Raw genomic sequence first — 24,844 nt, forward strand, 5'->3', positions numbered from 1 at the left:
TTGGATTAGCTGTTTTTGTGGATGTTTTTAAAATATTTTACTGTACCAATGTAGGTGAAAAATTTTTACTGTAGATAAAATTGTTTTTCGAAGTTATTTTTGGTATTTTTGATATTTTTGAGATTGTTTTTATTTGTATATTATTGTAATATTATACATAAAAAATGAAGACCTAACTTCAGGTTACATTTTGGAAAATTTACCCTTAACCAAAAAAGAAAAAAAAAAGGATCGGAACAGTAAATATATACTAAATAAAAACTTTTCCCTCCATCTCCATCATTTTTGTATTTGAATTAAGAATAAAAATACCAAACACGGAAAAAATACTCAACTAACAGTGAAATGGGATCAAAATGGTTTCAGAATTTCCTTTAGCTTTTCTTTCTTGATTGTAGTATTCTTTCCATCTTTTGGGGCAAAAGCCCAAAAATCCTTGATGCTTTGTCCCTTTTTTGCATGTACCTTTTGTTACAAAGGCTTTGTCGTCATAGATCAATCCACACATATTCACTTTCTTTTTACACTAAACTGATTGATCAGTGTTTAAGATGGAAAAGACCCAATTTTGCAAAATCCATTCATGCCCAGCTGATAAAGCTTGGTTTTAATGGCACTTTTCTGGGAAATCGTTGCGTTGATATGTATAGCAAAGTTGGCCTTTTTAATTATGCTTTGAAAGTGTTCGGTGATATAGCTGATAGGAATGTCTATTCTTGGAATATATGCTTGAAAACGTATGCACAACATGGTGATTTTGAGAAGGCGCGTTTAATATTTGATAAAATGCCTGAAAGGGATGTTGTGAGCTGGAATTCGATGATTTCAGGGTATGTGTCATGTGGGTTCTCAGAGCAAGCGTTGGAGTTGTTTCTTGATATGCAGAAAAATGGTGTTAGGCCGAGTGGGTTTACGTTTTCGATTTTGATCTCGTCTGTTGAATGTGTCTTTGCTGGTAAGCAAATACATTGCAGTATGTTGAGAAATGGTGTCGATTTTTCCAATGTGGTGGTTGGCAATTCTTTGATTGATATGTATGGGAAGGTTGGCGTTGTGGAATATGCTCTTAGTGTGTTTTGGAGTATGAAGGAGGTGGATGTCATATCCTGGAACTCATTGATCTCGGCTTGCTGTAAATCAGGTTATGAAGAATTAGCAATTGACGTGTTCTGTTGGATGAGATATCAAGGATATGCACCAGATGAGTTTACCGTGTCGAGAGTGATTTCAGCCTGTTCTGGCTCGCGGAATTTGGAAAAGGGTAAACCAATTTTATGTCTTTGTATAAAGATGGGGTTTTTCTCGAATACTATTCTTTCAAGTGCTGCTATTGACTATTTATCTAAATGCAACAGAATGGAGGACTCGGTGCATATATTTGAAGAATCTAGTATTTGGGATTCAGCTCTTTGCAATTCCATGATTTCAGCCTATTCACAGCATGGTGTAGAAGAGAAAGCATTTGGGATTTTTGTCGTTTCAATAAGGGAGAATATTAGGCCAACTGAGTTCACTCTTAGCTCTGTTCTCAATTGTGCTTCAGCCTTCTTAGCATTGGAGCAGGGAAGTCAAGTCCATTCTTTAGTGATCAAATCAGGGTTTGAATCAGATTCCATTGTTTCCAGTTCACTTGTAGCCATGTACTTTAGATTTGGATTAGTTGATGCTGCCTTGGGGATCTTTGCTACCATGGTTGTGAAAGATCTAATAGCTTGGAATACTGTAATAATGGGATTGGCTCATAATGGAAAATTTCTTGAATCTATTGGCCTTTTCAAGCAACTAAAATCTAGGGGACTAGAGCCGGACAAGATTACATTTTCTGGTGTTCTATTGGCATGCAGATTCGGTGGATTGCTTGAAGAAGGAATGGCTATATTTTCTTTAATGGAAAAGGATTATGGAATTGCACCCAGGGATGAACATTATGCTTGTGTTGTGGACTTGATGAGTCGAGCAGGTAAACTTAAAGAAGCAATAGCTATAATGGAAGTTATGCCCCATCCACCCAATGCTCTGATGTGGGAATCAATACTTTGTGCTTGTAGAATTTATGGAGATTTGAAACTTGTTGAAAAAGTTGCAGAGAGAATGATTGATTTGAAAATAGAGTCATTATTGTCTTGTTCAGTGTTGGCTCAAGTGTACGAGCACAATGGTAGATGGGAAAGCCTAGTTAGAGTAAGGAGGTTTATGAAGCAGAAATATGAAGTGTTTGATTCTAGTTGGGTTGGATTTGGAGGCAACGTATATGCTTTTGAAACAAACGAAACATTTCACCAAGGTGGTGAGGATATCTATTCATTGTTGAGATTATTGACCCTGGAGACGCAAGATCAAGTTTACCTATGATAGCGCTTTTTGGGGTGTAAATTGGAAGAGCAGGTTGTAAGTAGAACAGAAGCATGGAGCAACGTGCGTTTTTGCACCCTTGGAAAAATCACTGAGTACCCTTTGATTTCCCCTTTGACATCAAAATTTGTCGAGGAAGCTTTCAACAGAGGTATCCTTTTACCGAGAATCTATTAAGCATACACATATTTTGAAGTGGAGGAGTTGCTATTGCATTTGCTTATACTTTCAACGAACCTGGATGCATCTGCCTTTTAACTTGTGCTTTGAATGAGAACAGTCTCATATCTTATTCTTAGATATGGAACAAGACCAAAGAATGGTCAAAACAAGCAACTGAATTTTTCCCTATTAGCATGAAGACTGTCTCATATTCCTTAATTGTTCTTGAGTTGAAGAGACACCTCAACATATATTCATTTTGGGGCATTTCTGCTGCTATATCTTGGATGACAGTAAGTTCAATTGTTCTGATATTCTCAACAAGGATTCCTGTTTTGATGATTGAGAGGATCTAAGCCAGGAAACTTTCCTACTCATGTTCATCCTGTAAGGTCAGTGTTTCCACTGGCGATATGGAAGCTCCTTGGTAAGCCCTATGATTTCAGCAAAGCTACTCAACTACTTGTTAGATAATGGTTACTCAGTAGTTTCAGTCTTGACCGAATTAATGGTTTATAGTTGTATTAAACATGCCAGTGTAGATAATGTCAATCCTTTATGTTAAAAAAGATCTATGGTCATTGCTTATGCTATTCTTTTTTGTGTGCTAGGAACAGATATTTAAAATGCAATCAAAATTTTGCTCTATAATTATCAGAAATACTGATAGTTCTCCTCCAACTTCCACGGAGATCAGTGTTTTTGTTCTAACAAATAATAAGTTGAAAGTTGGAATCAGAAGAAAAGGTATGTTTCAACCAGCCTTATAATTCAGAAAAGAAAAACTGAATAGCCAGTTACAAGTAACCGAGAAGATAATGGCCACAATCATTAAATTAACTGAACTAAATATTTATTGATAAACAGAAATTAGCTGTTAAATCGGACTGAGTCAAGAAGTTGAAAGACTAGATTTGCTATTTGGCTTTTGGCTGAAAGGAATTTGATCCTTGTCCGTGAGAATGCATGAAGCATATGTTGGACAACAATTTCACCGCTGGGCAGATAAGTTCAATGATCCTATGAGGCCAAACGATGATAGTGACACGTAATACTTGGCCCCCCAGAAGATGAAGATGGATAAACTCTTCATCCCTATCTTCACCAGTGTAGGTAGAGAAAATGGACTTGTAAAGCCCCTGTTCCCTGAGGGATCGTTTGACTCATGAAATGACACGGGATTGGATTATTAATCCTATGTCATTCCATATTTGATATTTTATAGAAGGGATGATACATTCCACGAATTAATCCCCTGTACGGGGGATAAAATAATTTATCGAGGAAGGTTGTATGAATTATTTCGGGATGAGGAAGCATTCAGTATGATGACAATTTGGATTTATTTATTCCTACTAATAAAATAATGCTTTATTCTAACAATTGGATAAACTTACCTTCTAGCTATAATAATATTTAAATTTTGGAGTAATTAATAACATAATAAAGTTTTGGACAAATCTACCGATACTAATAAAAAATGAGTTTTGGACTAATTTGTCCATATCAATGATATACATTAACTTTGGACTAATTTGCCCATGCAATTAACAAAACTAATTTTTGTACTCTTTTGTCCATATTAATGGCATAACTAAAATTTTGGACAAATTTGCCCCTTCTAATTAAAAATTTATGTTTTGAATTAATTTGCCCATTTTAATGAAATAACTAAAATTTTGACTAATTTACCCCCATTATTGATAAAATTAATATTTTGATTAATTTGCCCCTACTAAATGCTTTGACGGATTTACCCCTACTAAAAACTGAGTTTGGGCTTACTAAAAGTCGATTAATATCCCTAATTGTAGGTCTATCAAAGAGGGTAATTTTAGTTTATAAATAAGTAATACCACCTCATCCTATCTCCAACTAAATGCAAGTTGACATTATTTTGTAAAACATCCAATCTGACATAAAACTAACCAAACACAGGAGTACTTATCCAGACATGACTCGATTCAGGATGAATAATTCGAGAATAAATAATCCCTTCTCATCCAATTTGTGAACCAAACGCACACTAAGGTGTTTAGGTTACCTTACGAATTTGTTGTCTATGTGAATTGAATCTTGACAAGGGTTTATTTTACGTATTTTTAGTGTGTTTTATTAGTTAATTTTGGTTTGATTATTTAGTTTTATAACTAAAATAACTAAGGTTTTGGTAAAAAACTACATTTTATGTTAAAGTGGCTAAACATTGCATTTTATGGATTTTTATGGTAAAAACTTCATATTTTGTAGGTTTAATGATTCAATCATCAAATGAAGTGCATTGAGAAGATATTTGGATGATTGAAAATGGATTAAAGTGGGGAAAATAAAATATGAAGTGTAAAAGGAAGAAATGCAATTTGAGGACAAAATCAAGAAAAGTCAGCTTTGACAACTTAGATACATTTTCGTATTTTGACTATATCAGGAGCTACAATGATCGGATCAAGGTGATCTTGGTACCATTTTGAAGCTAAGAGATATATCTACATTTGGTATGAAGACATCAAAGTCCAATTCAGCCGTTTTCTTGGTCAAAAGGTCGAAACACAGAAACTTATCTGGATGGTCGAAAGCTGAAGCCCAGAATTGACCAGTCTACGGTATTTTGACCATATCTCCGTCCACCGATCTCCAAATTAGATGATTCTTGAAGCATTGGAACTCTAATTCAAAGGGCTACACCTTTTGTGTTTTGCACAAAAGCCAGTTCGGCCTTCATCATGGAGAAAAATGCAGTTGAAGTGAGGTCAAAAGTAAAAACGTGTATGGCAGCCGAATTTCTGTAATTTGCTGAGCCATTTTTCTCATCTTCACACTACTTTCCAGCTAGAGTTGGAGAGAAAACGTAGGCTGCACATGCTTCAGAAGACATAAGGAAGAGATATAGCCAAGGTTCCAAGTCAAAAGCCATTATTTTTGACTCCCTTAACAAATTCAGATTTGGAGAATCATAGCAGAAATTTTTGACTGGTAAGGGAAGGACTTTTCATCAGCTTATATGCAGGCCAAAGGGGAATCATACGGGAGAAGCTTGAAGAGTGCAGAAATGTAGTTCTTCCATTTCCTTAGTGTAGGATAGTGTAGTAAGTGTAGTTCATCCATTCTTGTATAATGGCTAGATTAGGATGAAAATGGAGATGAAGAAAGAGAAGTTGAAGCTCAAGTGACATGGGTTATCTCTTCTCCAACTCTTTATCTTTTGTATTGGATTCTTAAATATAGTTAATATGCAAGTTCTGGAATTTATGTCTATTATGTGTTTCTAAAGTTTATGCCTTGGGTTTGGTTGAACTTTCTATGATTGTTAGTGTTTATCATTTGGCTATTTAACTGCTATGATTTGAGCAAGTTATTTAGCACTTTGGCTCTTTAAATCATGATTAATCTGGTACCATTAATTCTGATTATCTAAGGTGTTATTTCTACAATGAAAATTGAGATTTAACATTAGTTCAAGAAGTGCTAAACATAGGGAGTACACTCACGAGAGTAGAGGTGCACCTATGTGGTTTTTAGTGATTCATTTCATGTAATTTCACTGAAGAAATGAACTTGTAACTAATTTCATAACCATGAGAATAGGTATGGATTAGTTATAAGTATAATTGATTCACTACGAAAGTAGGATTCAAATGCATAAGGAAATTACACCATAATTAGCCTAGATGTAGTATTCAATGATCCAAATATAGCACTTGCATGAGTAGTTAGGGATACCATAACCTAAGGAGCTTTCATTTGCTATTTTCTTGTATAATTTCAGTAGGTTAAATTTGTTATAATTTATTGATAGTCTAAATAATAGAGAAGCTTTAGTAATACCGGTAATTGTTCACTCTTCCTTGTGGGATCGACCCGATATATACCCTAAACTACTAGTTGATCTGTATACTTGCAGTGAACGGGTGTAATTCGGTATTTTTTAGCTTGCACGTATGTAAAATACCCGTCAAATCTAAAACTCAGCAGTTAAGATCATCAACCCCCTTAGCCAGCCCCCTATTGAGCCTCATTGGCATATTTTTGTCACGTGTCCTGATTTGTCACCTAACCCTAACTGACAATTCTTTTGGGTTAAGTCGGATTAGTTCCATTTGATCATACATCAAGGGATGTAATTATGGGGACAAAGAAACCAAACAGCGATGTTGTCATGGTAATTGGTGATTAGGGAAGTGGTAAATTTGTCTTATTCAGCTAGAAGAACTTGTGACTAGCAATTTCTTGATCCATAACAATTGCCTAAAGGTTTCTTAATAAGCAAATATTTATTGGACTGTAAACGAATAAATGTCCATTGACAATTGTGAAAGTTCTTATATTTTTCAGATATGTTGACATGAACAACTGTTCAGATCTATTGTATCTATTAAATTGTAAATTTGTAATTTTTAAAGCATGTTTAACCTGCCATTAGAACAGTGATGTAATCAATCTTAATGAAATTTTCTTTTATAAAAAAAAAATAAACAAATAAATATCTCTCACGCTTTTATCCAAAAAAAGATTGAAACGAATGACAAATTTAATTTTTTTTTAAACCAAAAGACAAGAAAAATTAGCACATATGCTAATCCAGCCTGGCCCATTCCTTTTTTTTTTTCTCTCTTTTTCGGGCCTAAGAGGACAAGAGAATCATCAAGTCAAGTCGAAATCATAATCTGGCATAATATTAACCTTTCAATTGAAACTTGCACACATCGGTTCTTGGGTGGTAGTATCCCACTTAGTAGCAGGGTTCCCCTTTAGGCTAGTTATCCCACATCGGTTCTGGGGTAGGGTTTGGTTGAGTAGTTAAGTTCCTGGGTTGGCTCCAAGAGTTGCCGGCTTTTGGAATTCAATCTGGGATTAGATTTAATTAATTCAACGAAAAGTCATTTACTGGAGTTGAAAAAAAAAATTGAAACTTGCACACAGGAAAATTTGGGGACCTAAAATAAAAATCTTCTTTCCCTATAACAATTCTGGCCTGATTTCATTTGTATTTGCGGTTAAGCAGTCCTTTGCTCAAATATAGTCAGGAATTGAAGATTTACCTTAATTAACGATATCAGTATACCATGCTGTATACAATTTCATTCTCAAGATTTTACTATAGTGGTAACAATCCATCATGCCAAAATCATAAAATGAATTACTAGTTATGGACACTTTTGTCATTCACAGGGTTGAAAATTTTTAGGAATCCCGTCAACCCATGGGAGGAAAAACTCGAGTTCACTCAAAATACATGATACCAAATAAAAAAAAACAAGTTGAAATATTGAGTAATACAACTACTATATAAACAATGGCAAAATTTTCTAAGTGCCAAAAAGTAAATTTTAGTGTCCAAAACTAATAAAAGATGAGAAATGAGTATCCAAAAGGGCAAATTCAATACTTTCCAACATTGAATTGCCTACGTAGTGAGTTGTGATTAGCTTTGCACAATGTGAAGGTGAGAAATGAGTATCCAAAAAAAATTAAAAGGGATAATTTTAGAAACCTCTCCTCAGATTTCTAATAGTTTGACTTGGGAATTTTTAAAAAAATCTTGCTTGTCTTCCTTACTTCAGATTTTTTGTATCATTTATAACCTATTTTAAAGTGTAATATTAAAAAATTCATTTGAGGAGAATAAATATAATCTCATTCTAAATTTTCCCTTTTGTTGTCTTAATTTTTATTACCAAAATGGTGAGTATATTTATAACAAATGAAAAACAAAAACAAAAGGTATGAAGGTTTATTCTAACTAGACAAATTACAGTATGTTTTTTAAATATCAAAAGTTAATATTTGGAAGTTTTTTTAAAGTTTTTTGCAAGTTATAAATATAATATGTTCTTTACTGTAAAATGTTTTGAGCTAATTTAAGAAGTTTTATAAATCTTTTACACATTTTTAAATTTTTAAATTTTTTTCCAAATCAGTGGTTGGAAAAGTAAAATGATACAACAAGCTAAAAATTACATATAAACTTATTTGTACTATTTTTAATCTGGTGCAAAAAAATATTCTCATGGTTTGAAATGAGTTTTAAATATTATAGAAAGTTTAAAATAGAGGAGTTAAGTGAGAATTTTCAAAGTTTAAGGTGCCAAATAAAGTTGTCAGAAATCTCAGGGAGGTTTCTAAAATTATCCCAAGACAAAATCCACGTTTTCAAATGCTGAATTACTTAACGTGGTGAGTTGCGTTTAGCTTTGCACAATGTCAGATTTGGCATCATACTAAAACTCATGAACCACTAAACCTTTTTTTGCTTGTTTTTGGTTAGATAACAGCTACGTTTATATATTTGTTCAATCAACACATTTCCCCAAACGTGCCAAATCAATTTGGTTAGATGTACACTAGGATTGGTTCATCTGCTCTCCTTTTTAGCGGATACGGGACAGGAGCGGTCGTCAGGCCGATCGCTCCTGAACAGTCTCCTCAGAAGGTCCAACAAATGGACCACAATAAGCCACGTCAGAAAGGCTTCAGTTGAGGAGAAACGGGAAAAACAAAAAGAAAAAGAGTTGACGGACCGTTTCATGAAGCGTTGGTCCGTTACCGCCCAAATGAATCCTCAAAACGAAAAGCTAAGTCGCACTCCCTCCAAAATAATTACCCATATTCATTAATGTAAAATTCTACAAAACAGAGCAAGAAAGAAAAGCAAAGGGAAAATAACATTGCAGAATTATACAAGGGATAGCAAGAAGTAGTAGAAATAGAGTGGCTGCGAAGGAAAATCACGGTGAGGAGAAGCAATAAGTAGTGGCAGAAGGAGAGAGTTTAGGATTGGTACTCAAATATCAAAAGACTTGAGAAGGTGAACGAGAATTATGGAGTACAAGGTTGGGAGATCCAGAGAAAAGATAAAGCAGAAGAAACACAGGTAAGAAAACATCAATAGTATCAGATAAATTGTGCATCAATTTGACTTGTAGTTATCTTTTGTTGTATACATCGTTGTGGATCAAAAGACTTGTAGTTATCTTTTGCAGTTTTGGTTGAAGTAATTGTTTAATACAGTGGAAAATAGATAATACACTGGAACCTTCGGTTGCACATAATAGATATTATAATTACCAACACGGGGAAAGAAAGGTATTGAAAATTTCGCACACCAAGTGCTTGTAAAATTGCGTGTATGGGTTGGGGATTGTTATGGTTATTGTGCATGAAGTTGGTATAGGTTTTGTTACATAACAGTAGCTGAGTGGAGATTAAACATGATATGAGCTTCTAAGATGGTACATACTGTTGAGAGAGATATACAAAGTGAAGTGATTGGGAGTGCAACCACCTTTCGAAGGCAAATGTCACAGAACCTGTCGAAGAAGGTCAATCTATGGTGCAACCACCTTTGATTGGGAGTGCATCGACGTCACAGTTGCATGACCCAGAAACACTGCGTAGATTGCGGTCATATGGTCGAAAGAGGAAAGGTTGGTACTGTTGTATTATTCATAAGGTTGTAATTCAAGTAACATGATTGTAAAAGGTAGACACATACGTTAATTGTGTTTATACCATAATGATGATACCTATATGGAACATAATTTCATTTCTTAGTCATTATCGAAAACTTGTAGGGATGGATGTCATAACACACCAATTTGTTTGCTGCATAAAGTACGAACTAGACAAACTTCATTTAAATCGATAATAATCACGTGTGATTTCATTTTAAACTGTTTGAATAATAGCAGTTGCAGTGTGTATGAAGATGGTTACAAATTAGTGCTTGTTTTTTTACAGTGTGTTTGAAGAGTGTTACATGATAGTTATTGGGAAGTTACAGTGTGTTTGAAGAGTGTTATAAAATAGTTATTGGAAAGTTACAGTGTTTCAAAATTAATACAAAACTGTTTAAAGACTGTTAGTTACAGTGTGTTTGAAATTATGTTACAAAATAGTTATTGGAAAGTTACATTGTATTTGAAGAGTGTTACAAAACTGTTTGAAGACTGTTAGTTATAGTGTATTTGAAGAGTGTTACAAAATAGTTATTGGAAAGTTACGGTGTGTTTGAAGAGTGTTATAAAATAGTTATTGTAGTGTTACAATGTTTGAAAATTAATACAAAACTGTTATTATTACTGTTAGTTATAGTGTGTTTAAAGAGTGTTACAAAATAGTTATTGGTAAGTTACAATGTGTTTGAAAACTGTTACAAAATAGTTAATGGAATGTTAAAGTGTGTTCCAAAATTAATACAGTGATGTTTGAAGACTGTTAGTTACAATGTGTTTGAAAACTGTTACAAATTGATTTACAATTTGTTACATAACGATAGATATGAAATCATATAAAATGCATGTTCTTCGCTTTTTAGGAGGCCTTGACATTGAGATAAAGTACAAGTCTACACGTGCAACAAAGAAGAGCACCGTTCTGCGATCAGCCGAGTACATTTTACCAGCACATGTGACAGTAAGCCTGTATGATAAAAATGTAGCTGCATACGAGATTGTAACATCGGAGCCTTGTAACATAATCACCTTGCTACTTCCAAATATTATGTTTATTGAGTTTAACGAGATTGTATGGTTACCTTAATACACGAACTTCATATTTCATAGTGAAACAACAACAACTCACTATGATGGTCAACACCAAAGTGCATATCTAGTTACAATTCGTGCGTTCTTACTTACAGTTTTGTTCGTTCTTAGTTACAACAATGAAAATTAATTAAGTGTCTGAGACAACCCTAATTGCAAATTACTAGAGCATTAGATGAAAAGGACGTACGAATGGCGGACAGATGTTGAAAGGTTGGATCATAAACTGACCAAGGGCATAGAATGTTACAATGCAAAATGTTGGGCCACCCAACAAATAGAAGAAGGTAAAGTGCAAAATTATTTAGAGCGTTACTGTGTATGCAGTTTGTTTGAAACTTATCCTCAATAATGTGTAATTCTGTATGCACATGACAGTTATATGTTGGTGTACAAGTCCTTTCAGGATAAAAATTGCCAAAAATTGTGCTAAAATCTGTAACTGATTTGCAACACGACGTAACACGAAGCAAGATTCTCGGTACTACAAATTTCACGCTTTGTACATAAGTATTCTGATCCGACATGGTTTATGCGCTACATGTGAGTATACAGATTCCATTCCCGTGATATACTAGTTAGCCTCATATGCATTTAGGTCTGATCTTTTACCATATTAGAGAGTATTGTGGACTATAAAAGACCCCCTTTGCAGGTGTATATTCCTTACATAGACAAGACCTAGTTTGTTCGTCCCTCTTTCATTTTTGCTCGCATTATTATTCAATTTCACATTTTCAATTTCTCTTCATAGTAAAGTGGCAACGGATCCATGTACTCGATTTATTTTTTGTTATCTCCAACCTCCCTACAACAGGGATTACAGTCTCATCAATACAGTGTTCAGTTTTAAACCAAGTCATGGGAGCCAATTAAACGCATCCAGGTTTGCTTGATGTTCGGGAAGATCTCGCTATTTTAATGAGATGTTCGAGAAGGTCTCGTTATATGCAATGTTTTGGGGTTCGAAATGATCATCTCTATATTCTCATTAGACACTTAATAAAGTATCTAAAAAATTTTAATGTGTCGGGGGGGAAATTATTATTTGTGCCAAGAGCAATTGTACAAACAAGAGAAGAGAAAAGGTTCATCGGACGTTAACTAATTGTAGTATCACTAGTTGTACATCGGGGAATATCATTAGTTATAAAATTACTAGTTGTAATAGTACTAGTTTTAACTAGAGAAAACGAAAAGCTGCCGATTGCCAATTCATTAGTTGTAATAAATTGTAACAGATACCTAACTCGTTGTAATGCAATCTGTACATCTCGTTATGACTATTTGTTGTATTTTAAATATTAGTTACCCCACTTTCAAATTAGTTGTCCCAACGAAATATCATGTTCTTCTGCAAAACGGTTACTTGGTATGTGGTCGTGTGGAACCAATCCGAGACACCAATTGCAACTTCATTTCCGTACTAAAGGAATAATACCTATTGAAGTGCCTGTAATACTATCTGTAATATTCATCGTTAATACAATTGTAAATCACATGTCTAAGTTTTAACATAGACAAACATAACAAGGTGCCTGTACAAGCAAATCACTAAGTTGTAACAGTTTATTAATTTCTTGTAACGTACATATACGGCATTCCCCGGTAGGGACGACATGGCTACATTTAGTAAATGTTCGTCCATAAATACAGCAAATCTAGTGCTAGACACCTTCATGTTTGAAAAATCTGGTGCTAGACACCTAATGTTTTAAGTAGTTTTAGAGTTACAGTCAACAAGCATAATTCATTGAGAGATTGTACATTAAAATAAGCTTACAATACGAAACCAATCGAAACTAAGCAATATCTTCTCTGGACAAATACGAACGTCAGTAAATGAGGTGAACTTGGGGGATGGAGAGCAACGAATTCTATTGTTTGGAACAACCAATTGTTTTGTATTCATAAAAATTATAGATACACATCATTCATCAACCTGCAACTGAGAGGAGTTGACGTCAACAGTTAGTCGCAATCCCTGGGTGTTATTTCTTTCCTAAAATGCGTAACGATGACAAATCAGTCAATACTGTTAATGGAACATACGGTTAATGATATACGCTATCAAAGTATTCAATTAACAAGATACCATAAATATGTGGGGTAATGATAAAGGCTTGTCACCTGGGGTGATGATGAAAATATATGATATGCATCATTATCACAGTGTGTTGAAATTGCCGCACACTCCGCCTACATTGTACAATATAATTATTCAACTGTCAACAACTCATTAGTAATGCCTATATTGCTCAGTTACAATGCTAAATTGGACTAGACATTATAACAAAAATGATATTTCAGACCATTAAGATATCTCTAACGGAGTTATGGTTAGAAAATATAAAAAATTTGGGGTGCATTCATTCTATAGAGATACTTCCATAAGGCCCCTGATTAGCCAATCGGTGGACTTTCGAATAATACAAAATAATATGTCATTAAAGCATTATATGTTAACTACAAAATATGCATGCTTTGACAGCGTTCAGATGCCCACCATTACAATTAATGAAAAAATAGCTCTACGATACGAAAAAAGAATTTTTTTTTTATCTACTAAATGTATGTATACCATTGGACTTTCCTTGATTTCGAGAGCAACAGCGTTTGGAGGGCCATTCACTGACTGGGTCATTGAATGTATCTACGAGTTTTGTGTGGACCAAATAATTGTATAAAACAGACAAAAAGGGAATATCATGAGGGATGTTAGCTGTAACAAAATCATCACACAATGTAACATCATCATAACTAATTGTGCTGTAAGAAACATTCAAATAAAAGTTAAAGTCATGCCCATTTTATACTAACCGAAACTGAGTCAGTTGATGAACGGTATCCCATAAATATGTGTTCATAAAATGAAATCGATGTCGGCTCCGATTTTGAGACTTGTATTATTGACACGACAATAATATTATTTTATAATGAATGGTACTTATGGATTAGTTAACTGTATAACGATAACATTGTTGTAGCATAAATATTTACCATCCCGTGTATATCCCACATTACTCATCCAAAACCTGCCTCCTTTCCCATAAACTCGTGGCTCTGTTTTAATGAAACCCAGCATCCTCACTTATTTCAAGTTGGAATTCTTGAGCTTCACTCACTTTTCTTTGTGATGGCATCATATGCGAACATTGAGCAATGTGTAGCTCATGGTTATGTTCTAAGACAGGGTCATGCACACGGTACTTCATTGTCCCTCTAAGCAACACGATAACTATTTTAGCTCCACAACCTGTTTTCATCTGCGCTCGTGTCCTTTTTGGCATCACATCACCTTCGTATTTGTGTTTCACACGTTTCTTGCAGCAACTATATCTCCTAGACGTGATCACGCCGTCTTTGTCTTTATTCAGATAGTCTTTGCGTACACTAGAACTCATTTTAAAGGCATATTTATTGTAAAACTTGTAGGTATTCTTTTCACTGTTGAACTCCATTCCTAACTCAGGGATCCTATTTTCTGTCAATTTGCTGCAATCCATTACTTTTGCTCCTACCAATTATGCATCAAACACCATAATTTGTAACATTTTATGAATTATATGTACATAAATGACAAGATAAATATATATTACCATTCAGAGTGTGTTATGAATCACATATTATTCGTATACCAAATCCTATTATTATACTTATCAATACGATTAATGAATCACATCACCTTACTTTTACTCTAAGACAACGACATTATCTATGTACTAATAGAACTCCATGTATACTAAGTTATACGGATTGTAATGTATTGGTCACACAATGTAAGTCTATTTTAACTGTATGTACATCCACTCTACTGATTATATTTAGGTTCTAAGTTCTTTAGTTTACTGGATCTTATGTCATTCGTTAATGATAACCGCTTAAGCTAACTGCGCATTTTCTACTATTTCTACATTTTGAGGACCAAACAAACATTTTCTACTCATTGTAATATATTTCTTACATCATGTAATTAACTTACAACACCAGGTATATTCTTTTATTACTTACATATATGTCTTTTCCTCTGCTTCACCTCAATCAACTCTACGCCTCCATTTTATACACACTGCATGGTCAGGAGAGATACAAACTAAGATTGCATGATGAGCATGGACCAACTACATATTACTCATTTAACACACTATATTCAGTCACGTTACCTTGGTCTTAACCATATGCTTTATGTTTCACCAAATTCGGAGAGCGCAGTTGCTTCTGCTATTAAGTTGCACACATAGTTGTCAAAATCGCGATCCGGATCGTAGGATCGTACGATCCGGATAAGGAAAATCGATCCGGATCACATGTGGAGTCGCAAATTACATAGATTCGAGTAGAATCGAGTAGGATCGTACGATCGTACGATCCTACATCGATCCTACAATTTTTTGCTAATTTGTGAAATATCGGGCTCTATTTTGCAAATAAATAAAAACATTTGAGGTATGTTTGTAATTTACCAAAGAATTGCAGTCTTTAATTGCAATATTTAAACAATTTTACCTCAAAAAGTGAAAAAAGCTCCGAATATCTTCTCCTCTCTGTCGTTTCTTCATTCTTCCCCTTTCACCTTCTTCTCCACCGCTGCCCAAGAATCCTAGGTTACCCGTTATCCATCAAACCACCACCGCTGCCTACCAACAAGACGAAATTGCTGCGGCTTCTACCAAGTACCAACAAGGATTCAAGGCTTCAAGCGAGATTTTGGCGGCTTCAAGAGGAAATCTCCTCCGTAAATATCCGCCGGATTTTGGCATTTCCAGACGAAATCTCCTCTGTTGCTGCCGAATTTTGGCTGTTTCAAGCTTCAAAGCTTCAAGCTCCAGCACGGTAGCACCTGTCAAGCTGTCAAGCTGAAGTGAGAAAGCATGATGGTGTGTCAAGCTGAAGTTGATTGGATTCGATTTAAGATGTGGTGTTCGATGTGTATAGTATACTGCTTATCCCATAACAACATTTTGAAATTTGGCTATTAGTTGAATCTATTTGGATCCAGACATTTCGTGGAGCCCAATTGTTTATCTTTTGTCTCTTGTGGGATCATTTCCAATCGTATCTGAGGAACTTTTATATATTATTCAACCAATAAAAAGGCAAGAAAATCTTTGTAATTAATACTACTCTGTGTTAACTAATTCTATTATTATTATTATTATTAGTGGTGATAACTGATAACAAGCATTAATTAATTAGATGTACTGATAGGAGAGGAGGCTTCATCAAAATTGTCAAACACCACTTTAGAATCAGTTAGATATTATAGTAGTAGCAGATTCTCGAGGAGTTACTTACTTGAAGCTGCTATATGCAAATCCATTCTTGAATTACGGCCATGACACCATGATTTAAAGTATAAACTAACCTTCATTTCAGAAGCAGAAATGAAAAAACTGTCGACCGTGCAATTAATGTATTTTTGAATTATTAAATTAATGTATTTTTGAATTAATGTATTTTAAATGAATTAACCATGATTTAAATTAATGTATTTTTGAATTATTATGATACTTGAAAATGATGAATTGTTACTATTTTTTATTTTTTCATGTTTGTTTAAACTTGACAGATGACATTTTAGTAGTTAATTTTGATCTTGAAAATCGTTTTGGATGTTTGGCTTTTTAGTATTTGTGAAGGTTAATGATTATTTTATATTTGAAATTATGATTGTGTAATTGTGAAGCATTTGGTTTTACGGCTTGAAATCATGACAGATAACAGGTTTATATTCTCTTTTTTATTAATTGTCAGATAGTAAGTAAAAAATGATATATATTTATGAGTAATTTATTTATTTGATATCTTTTAAGATGTACAAAATGGTATATAAATTTCAAATTCATCAATTTAGTAAATTTAGGAGCTTTTGGTGGGATCTTACGATCCGATTCTGTGAAATTAAAATCGATTCTACGTAGGATCCCGATTTTACAAACCTTGGTTGCACGACAAAATCTGGATTCGTGAGATGATGAATTTCCTCTGTTTGCTTCTACCTTGCCGCCTTCCTTACACACATTCAAAATGGATACAACACTCTCATACCCAGCTTCAAAATGCATACAACACTCTCACTGCACTGTTTGTTTTCTTCCTTATTCACTCAACATCATACCCCAGCTCTCTCCACCCACTTTTCTGTCAATTGCTACCTTTAGCAAGACGCCTCTTCTCTTCCTTCAGTTTTGTTTTGTGCGGCTCTTTACTTTTCTGTTTGCTTTCTTCCTTATTCACTCAACACCATACCCCGACTCGCTCCACCCATTTTTCTGTCAATTTGCTACCTTCAGCAGGACGCCTCGTCTCTTCCCTTAGTTTTGTTTTGTGCGGCTCTCCACTTTTCTGTTTGCTTTCTTTCTTATTCACTCAACACCATACCTCAGCTCTCTCCATCCACTTTTCTGTCAATTGCTACTTTCAGTAGGACGCCTCCCCTCTTCCCTCGGTTTTGTTTTGTGCGGCTGATTCAAATTTTCAACTTGATTTTCAAAATTGAAACTCTTCCGTTTGGTCTGTCATGTTCCCGTTTTGGCTAAAGATTTTTTTTTTTGAAATGGCATCGTTTTTGGGACCTGTTGAAGGCTTTCTGACCTGAAATATTTCTCACCTCACAATTGGGTCTTGTAAGGAGACCGTTCAGGAGTGGTCGACTCCCTGCCCCGTATCCCTTTTTATCTGCCTATGTCCAGTTTGTTCCCTTAACCACTTTAAGCTGATAGCGATGGTTGCGTGTCAATAATATGTCATGAATGTCTCTCTACGAAAACCGCCAAAACCATGATGGGATGGACACAGGAACACGAGCTCCCTATTAACCAGTTGTGTCAGAATCCCAGTTTGGGATAAAACGTGCAAAATCTAAACACTTGATTGATTTCTCCAGCATTCCAATAATTCTTGGACAGCCTTTTTTTTTGGCAAAAACCAGTAATCACTAGTACAAATCTCATTCTACTGTAATCACTACTAATTCCATCTTCATACATAGCTGTTTTCTTGAGTTACTTTTCTGAGTTTCAATGGCGTTTTGGTTGTCAAAATCAAGAAGCATTAGCAGTCTTTTGGGGAAAAGAATCGGTCTCTTGACAATTCTTCATGAAAGAAATAAAGGGTCATTCTTGCATTCAAGAAGGGATGGAGTTTTCAGGTACAAAAATTCGCCTGAATTCTCTACCAAGTCAGCCACCTTTTCCGCCACAGGCCAACGGTTCAAGTCCTCAAAAACTGGGGAACAAGTAGAATTGCCATCCTCCGATGAAGATGATGATGAAAATCAAGTAAGATTAATTTTTGTTTAGAATTTATAATTTTACTATTCTTGGAGCTCTTGCATGGCTTTCTCCAGTTCTTGTGATAATGATTTAGCATCAGTTAAGGTCGATGAACACGAAGTTTCATATTCGCGTAAAACTATATCAGGTTTAATTAACGCTGGTGGCCTCCTGGGGATGGTGTCAGTGGCACCCAATTGAGTGGCAGAGACAATTTTTGTGTGTTATTTAGCTTTTTCTGTTTTACTTCTTTCTAGTAATTTTGTGAAAAAAAATGAAAAAGAATTTATGGATTTAGCTCTGGATAATTCCAATAGTGGATAATAAGCTGCTAAGCTTCTCTTGTACTTTAGGAAATGGACACCAGTGTGCTTTGCAATTCAATGTGGCTAGAAATTTGAAATGAATTGTAAGCTACATCTGCAAGGTTTACCTCTATGCCTGTATTGGATTTCTTGAAGAATCAATCTATGCAAGCATAAAAAAGATATATCCTAGGTGGGATATGAAAGAATAATAAAAAAAAAGGAACAATATGGAAGTTAAAAAATGCAGGACGACAAATTAAGTGATTAATCAACCTCTGCAACTAATGATTGATTATTAAGTACTATATCTCACAAGTTTCTATTTAAGTCTTAGATCTTTTCTACAATGGTCTAGCTCGATATCAACGACAGGTAGAGGAGAGGAATTTTCACCTTTTGTTATGAGATGAAAAAAATTTAGCCATTGCAGTTGCTTGTAAACAAGAGCTATGTTTTTAAGTAGTAAGGCTGTGTCTCATTATCTAAATCCTTGCAGGCTCACAAGAATGGTGGTTATGTGGAATAAATTAGCTGGTCTAGGTTGCCAAAAACTAAGGAAAATTATAAAAGCAAAAAAGAAAAGAAGAGATCTGGATAGACTTGACTACTTCATACCCCTTAGAAACTTGCTGGACATGATAAGATAAACTTGATTGTACTTAGCAATAAGTGACACATGTGGCTGGCCTCTTTTAAAAGGTCCTCATATTCCTGCCCCTCCTTTTGTACATACTCTTGATGTATCTATCCATCTCACCTCATGTTTCTTTCCTGTAAACCGCACTACATTCCAGGAATCATGAAACTGCCTCCTCTAGGCTATGTACCAGTACTTATTATTTGGGGTAAATTACGTATAATTCCCCTGTGGTTTCGTCTATTAGCACATGATCCCTCTAACGTTTCAAAATATTCACTTCACCCTCCTATGGCTTTATGTAAAGTGGAAACTTAACGGAAAATAGCCTATGTAACGTCCTTAGTTGAAATAACCAATAGTGCCTTTATTTAAATGTTAAATCAATCAACGACTTAACCATCATGGAGCTGCCTACTCTAGGCTACGTAATAGTACTTACTCCCTCCGTCCCATTTATTTAGTCATGTTTGGAGAATCCAACTTTGTAAGAATAGTGCTTTGATTGTAATGTTTGTGCTTCTCTTTCCAATTTTACCCCCACAAATTCAAAATTTAAATTTGAATGCTAACATACATATGATTAAAAAGAAGGGCTGTATTGGAAAGAGAGACTAAAAGGTGTTTTAACTTTTCTAACATGACAATTGTTTTGGGACATCCCAAAATGAAAAGTATGACACTTTCAATGGGACAGGAGTATTATTTATGAGGGACTTGGTAGAGTTACAGTCATTAATGGTCCAGTGTTTTGCGGTTGGTGTATTTTTTCTAGCAATTGGTGTACAATCATACTACGTTGTTGTACTTGGAGCATTATGTTTGTGTAAACAAACTCCTATACAAGAAAAAGAATATCATCACATTCATGAACCCGAAGTCTTCTTATAAATTATTGGCGTACACAACTTGACCAGCCTCATAACTGTAGCTGCTACAAGTTAGCTTCGTACCACAAAAGCAAAATTTTTCATTTTATACTCTAAATTCACGAAAGAACATTTCATGATGGGAAGTAAAGGTTTGAATGCGGCTGTCAACTGTCCATGCTTTTCTAATTTGGTCGCCAAGAGACCTATGGAGCCTAGGAATATGCAAGATTCAAATACTAACTTAGAAGGCATTAAAACCAACAAAAAACAAAACTAGTATCGTTAGTGTAAAAACTTTTCAATTTCCCATAGAGTGATCAAAACTGTTTTTTTTTTTTTAAATAAATAAATAAATAAAGTCTCCGCATGATGCTAATTATTCATGTATACTGTTGTTATTTTTGGTTGTGTAGCCATAAAGTTTGCCAAGACACCACCACCTGAAAATCAACCAATAACCTACAATTAAGCGGTAGTTGTTTCTTTGTGTGCTCAAGCACTACAATAAGCCCATTCTACTCCAAAGTAGCAAGCATGATCCGCAAGAAGTGAAAAAAAGTGCAGAGACTGCAATAAGGTGAAAATGTTGGCAATGGATAATGAGATTACCTGGATTGTAAACAGCCAATTATGCTTTATTGCTGATGACCATAACGATGACAATGAGCTGGTTGGAGAATAACTTTCTGATATTGTTGTTATTCATAATTGGGCCAAGGATGCTTATGCAAATAATTTCATTGGTCAGATTACTTAATCGCCAGTACCTGGTTTCTTTTGCCCTGCTTATAGAGAAAAGTGCTGGATTGGACCTGAGAAACATAAAAAATTTGACCTCACTCATTACTGCTTTGTTTCATTTGAAGATGACGAAATGGAGAGGCTTTAGTTTGGGAACAGTTTGTTTGTTTTTTTTAATTATTAAGGTTGGAGATTATGAAAGACAATAAAGAATAATGCTGATCCAGCAATCCTCGTGGCATAAGAACAAGTTCATGTTGTAAGTGAAGTTATTAGAACTTAGCTGATGATGACACTAATTTATCTCATCATCATTTTTACACTTCTGGACTCCAGAAATATGCATAATTTGAGAAATAAAAGGATTATTGCTGTCTCGTGATTTAAGGAACCCACAAGAACTGTAATAAATTTTGAATACGATAATAATATATTTGAGACAAGCCTTGGTTATGGTCCAAGTATAATTTTTTTCAGCTCATTACTCTGGATAAAATAGGCTGTAGATTTTCCTGGAGGAAGGGTTGCATTCACTTCCCGGATGAATTTCACCTCTGAGTCATCTGGCAAGAGGATACCATGTTTTCGCGTCCTTGATGACAATGGCTACCCCATTGCAGGCAGCATATTTGAGCAGGTAATTGTTTTATTTGGATTTAGAATCCTTGTTTGAATTGTGTATTTATTCTGCCAAGTCTAAACTCTAAATGTTACAGAATTCTCTACTTATATTTCCTCTGATTCAATTCTTGAAAGGTAAAATTTTCAGTATCATTACAAAAGGAAACTAGTATTGATGTGAGGTTTTATTTTGGTCTAGAGATCGAGACTCAATATACTTAAGTTGATGTTTTCAATCTAATTCCTGAGATAACATACACCAGGTGAACAAAGAAGTTGCAGTTAGAATGTATAGTGGAATGGTTACCCTTCAAATAATGGACACAATATTATACGAGACGCAGAGGCAGGGAAGAATATCCTTCTATCTGACCTCGACTGGAGAAGAGGCCATTAACTTAGCATCAGCAGCTGCACTTAGCCCTGATGATGTTGTATTACCCCAGGTAAGCAATAAGCTACAAGCCAACCAAGATATTTTGGAAAGATTTATACAGTAGCATAGAGATGCATACAATTTATAATCTTTATGGGAAGGGGGGTGAGGTGGGGAAGAAAAGGGGTAATGGATCATGAAGAAACCAAAAGAGTGAAAGGTAAAAGTTTGAGTCATACCTGAATTGATATGTCCGGCTTGTGAAACTGACCAGAGCAGAAGTGTTTAATATGAGAAATGTTTTTGTAAATGATCTCCAGGATGCTGTCAAGCTGTTTTTGATTTTTTAGGTCAGTTTTCAGTTTCTGCTAGAACAAATATTCTCAAGCTTGCTGCACTAATGTTGGCTTGTTTGGCCGTATAATGATGAAAGAACCCTGGCAAGATTCTTCGAAAGGGAGGAGGAGTTCCATGCTATTGACAATATTTTCCTTAGGTTGATACTTCGTGTGGCACACTTCTCAGCAACTGGCCATTTTACAACCAACTGGCTAACTTTTACTCTTGTATTGCTAAAATAGGTTTGGACTAAAGCGACTTTCTAGTAGAATGACTAAAATGTAAATATGTCATCTATTGCAGTACCGGGAACCTGGAGTACTTTTATGGCGTGGATTCACCTTACAAGAATTTGCCAACCAATGTTTTGGGAATAAGGCTGATTATGGAAAAGGCAGACAAATGCCAATACATTACGGATCTCAAAAACACAATTATTTCACTGTCTCATCACCCATTGCGTAAGTGCTAAATTCGATCCACAAACCTTACATGCCTTGTACAATAACCAATTCAAGAACATCATCTCAGAGGATCTCTGTCATTTCCTCTTCCTCAGTACACAGCTTCCTCAGGCAGCTGGTGTGGCTTATTCTTTAAAAATGGATAAAAAGGATGCTTGTGTTGTCACTTATATGGGGGATGGTGGCACCAGTGAGGTAATCATAGAGAGCTGTCCATCTTCTAAGAGACACTATTTTCACATCACTTCCTTGAAAGCATTCACTTTAAGAATCTCCATTTTTCTGTTAGTTTCCCCTGTTCTTTCTCTGTGCAAAGGCAACTTGTTTAGAGGTCTGATGGTTCGATTTTTTGGCAGGGGGATTTCCATGCTGCTTTGAACTTTGCAGCAGTTATGGAAGTTCCTGTGATTTTTATCTGCCGCAACAATGGGTGGGCAATTAGCACTCCTATAACAGAACAGTTCCGAAGTAATTCTCATCCATTATTTGACCTCCTTTTGTACTTTTAGCATTAAAGTGGCTTTCAAAATTTTGGTTTCCAGAGTACTATGTTGTCAATGGTAATCGACATTGAAAATGAATATGAGAAGGCATGCTATGAGGTTTCATGAATTTTGCACACGTTCTTACTTTTGTTGAACATCGACATTTAGAATTTTACTTCCGTTTCATATTATAACTGGCAGGTGATGGTGTAGTTGTCCGGGGTCAAGCTTATGGCATCAGAAGTATTCGTGTAGATGGAAATGATGCTCTAGCTGTCTATAATTCAGTACGTACAGCACGTCAAACGGCCATTAATGAACAGAGACCAATTTTGATCGAGGTGAAGACATACGTCTGGTTGATTAATGTCTTGGCCAATCTGTTAGTCCCTGGAAAGTAACTAAAAGATTAATATATCCATACCATTGACATATGATTTATCTGGATGGTTATTCAACCTGCAGGCTCTTACATATCGGGTTGGGCATCACTCTACATCCGATGATTCTACCAAATATCGAGCAGTGGATGAAATTGAACACTGGAAAACAGCTCAGAACCCTGTATCCAGATTTAGGAAATGGGTACAGGGAAATGGCTGGTGGACTGATGAAGATGAATCTGAATTTCGCAGCAACATCAGGAAGCAGGTTGAGTAAAATTGCACATGTTTCTTTTATAGCTCTTCAGTTAATATGCTACTGCAATAGCCATTCAGATGAAAAAGTTTTGTTGCTCGACCTTCTGTTGCAGCTTATGGAAGCAATTCAACTGGCAGCTCGCAAGGAGAAGCCTCCAATTGCAAACCTTTTTACGGATGTGTACGAGGAAAATCCTCCTAATCTTGTAGAGCAAGAGAGATCACTTGGAGAAACTATCAAGAAACACCCACAGGACTACCCTTCTGATGTGCCCTTATAGAAGACTATTCTGCCTCTTTTTCTGCAAATGTTATTGTGGCTTTGGGATGTCGGAAACGAACTCTGAAGCTGTAATTTACATGTCTGTAACCATGTACAGTAAACTTGACTCTTGTACATGAAAATAGAAAATAGTGCATATGGAGAAGCAATTATCCGAATAGATTAGCTATTTTTGGGGGTATTTTTGAAAAAATTTACTGTAGCAGAGTTTTTAGAGTATATTTTGGGATATTTTTAGAAAATATTTTGAAATATTAAAGAATAGCAGAGTTTTTAAAATATATTTTGAAATTTTTTTAAACATTAAAAAAAAATTTAGATTACTTTTTAAAAAAATTTTATAGTATTTGAAAAATTAGTTTTTGAAAAACTAAAGGATCCAAACATAAAATTTTATGGATTAATCTTTCATATATTGAGACTGTATAAACTGTTAACATATATTATCATGGTATTGAATGAATGACAATTATGCAAAATTTGAATTTAAAATTCAACTTTTACACGTTCATTATGTATCCAACGATGATAATGTATAATATGCTGTGAATCTACATAAGATTTACTTTTCTTTTATCACCAAGACAAAATCCTTTTTTCTCCCCTGTGGTTGGAGTTCTTGGACAAGGGGCAGGGATGGTTGCACCTGCAACCGTTCCTGGCAGTTATGTGCATTTTGCATACTGTATAATTTTATTTGCACATGGTGTAATTTACTTTCAATAACGTGTAATTTTAAAACAAAA

The 24,844-nt window shown here is 35.0% G+C and overlaps 2 protein-coding genes and 1 long non-coding RNA gene across 5 annotated transcripts; 2 read left to right on the top strand and 1 right to left on the bottom strand.

Annotated features, from left to right (window-relative positions):
• The first annotated feature begins 194 nt into the window (after nt 1-194).
• Nucleotides 195-3,175, top strand: LOC113711980 (pentatricopeptide repeat-containing protein At1g43980, mitochondrial-like). Its single transcript, XM_072067556.1, has one exon. The coding sequence runs from the start codon at nt 460-462 to the stop codon at nt 2,350-2,352; it is 1,893 nt and encodes a 630-aa protein (XP_071923657.1). The 5' UTR covers nt 195-459; the 3' UTR covers nt 2,353-3,175.
• Nucleotides 3,176-12,793: 9,618 nt separating this feature from the next.
• On the bottom strand, nt 12,794-16,452 carry LOC140015319 (uncharacterized). The gene is made up of 2 exons (XR_011821928.1): nt 15,221-16,452; nt 12,794-15,126 (listed from the first exon to the last, which is right to left on the bottom strand). It is a non-coding gene; the product is annotated as an uncharacterized lncRNA (long non-coding RNA).
• A 318-nt stretch (nt 16,453-16,770) lies between these two features.
• LOC113713017 (2-oxoisovalerate dehydrogenase subunit alpha 1, mitochondrial) lies at nt 16,771-24,279 on the top strand. Of its 3 annotated transcripts, none has more exons than XM_072067496.1 (9): nt 16,771-18,337; nt 21,389-21,526; nt 21,774-21,956; nt 22,529-22,686; nt 22,785-22,884; nt 23,046-23,157; nt 23,376-23,556; nt 23,640-23,825; nt 23,929-24,279. In XM_072067496.1, the coding sequence occupies exons 1-9, from the start codon at nt 18,080-18,082 to the stop codon at nt 24,023-24,025; spliced, it is 1,413 nt and encodes a 470-aa protein (XP_071923597.1). In that variant the 5' UTR covers nt 16,771-18,079; the 3' UTR covers nt 24,026-24,279. The 3 variants fall into 3 exon arrangements, with proteins under 3 accessions (XP_071923597.1, XP_027092508.1, XP_027092509.1); XM_027236707.2 differs by having other exon boundaries at nt 16,834-18,337; nt 23,376-23,515; XM_027236708.2 differs by having other exon boundaries at nt 18,197-18,337; nt 21,367-21,526; nt 23,376-23,515.
• Nucleotides 24,280-24,844: the final 565 nt, after the last annotated feature.

The sequence above is a fragment of the Coffea arabica genome, chromosome 10e (genome assembly GCF_036785885.1).
Source record: "Coffea arabica cultivar ET-39 chromosome 10e, Coffea Arabica ET-39 HiFi, whole genome shotgun sequence".
Lineage (NCBI taxonomy): Eukaryota > Viridiplantae > Streptophyta > Magnoliopsida > Gentianales > Rubiaceae > Coffea > Coffea arabica.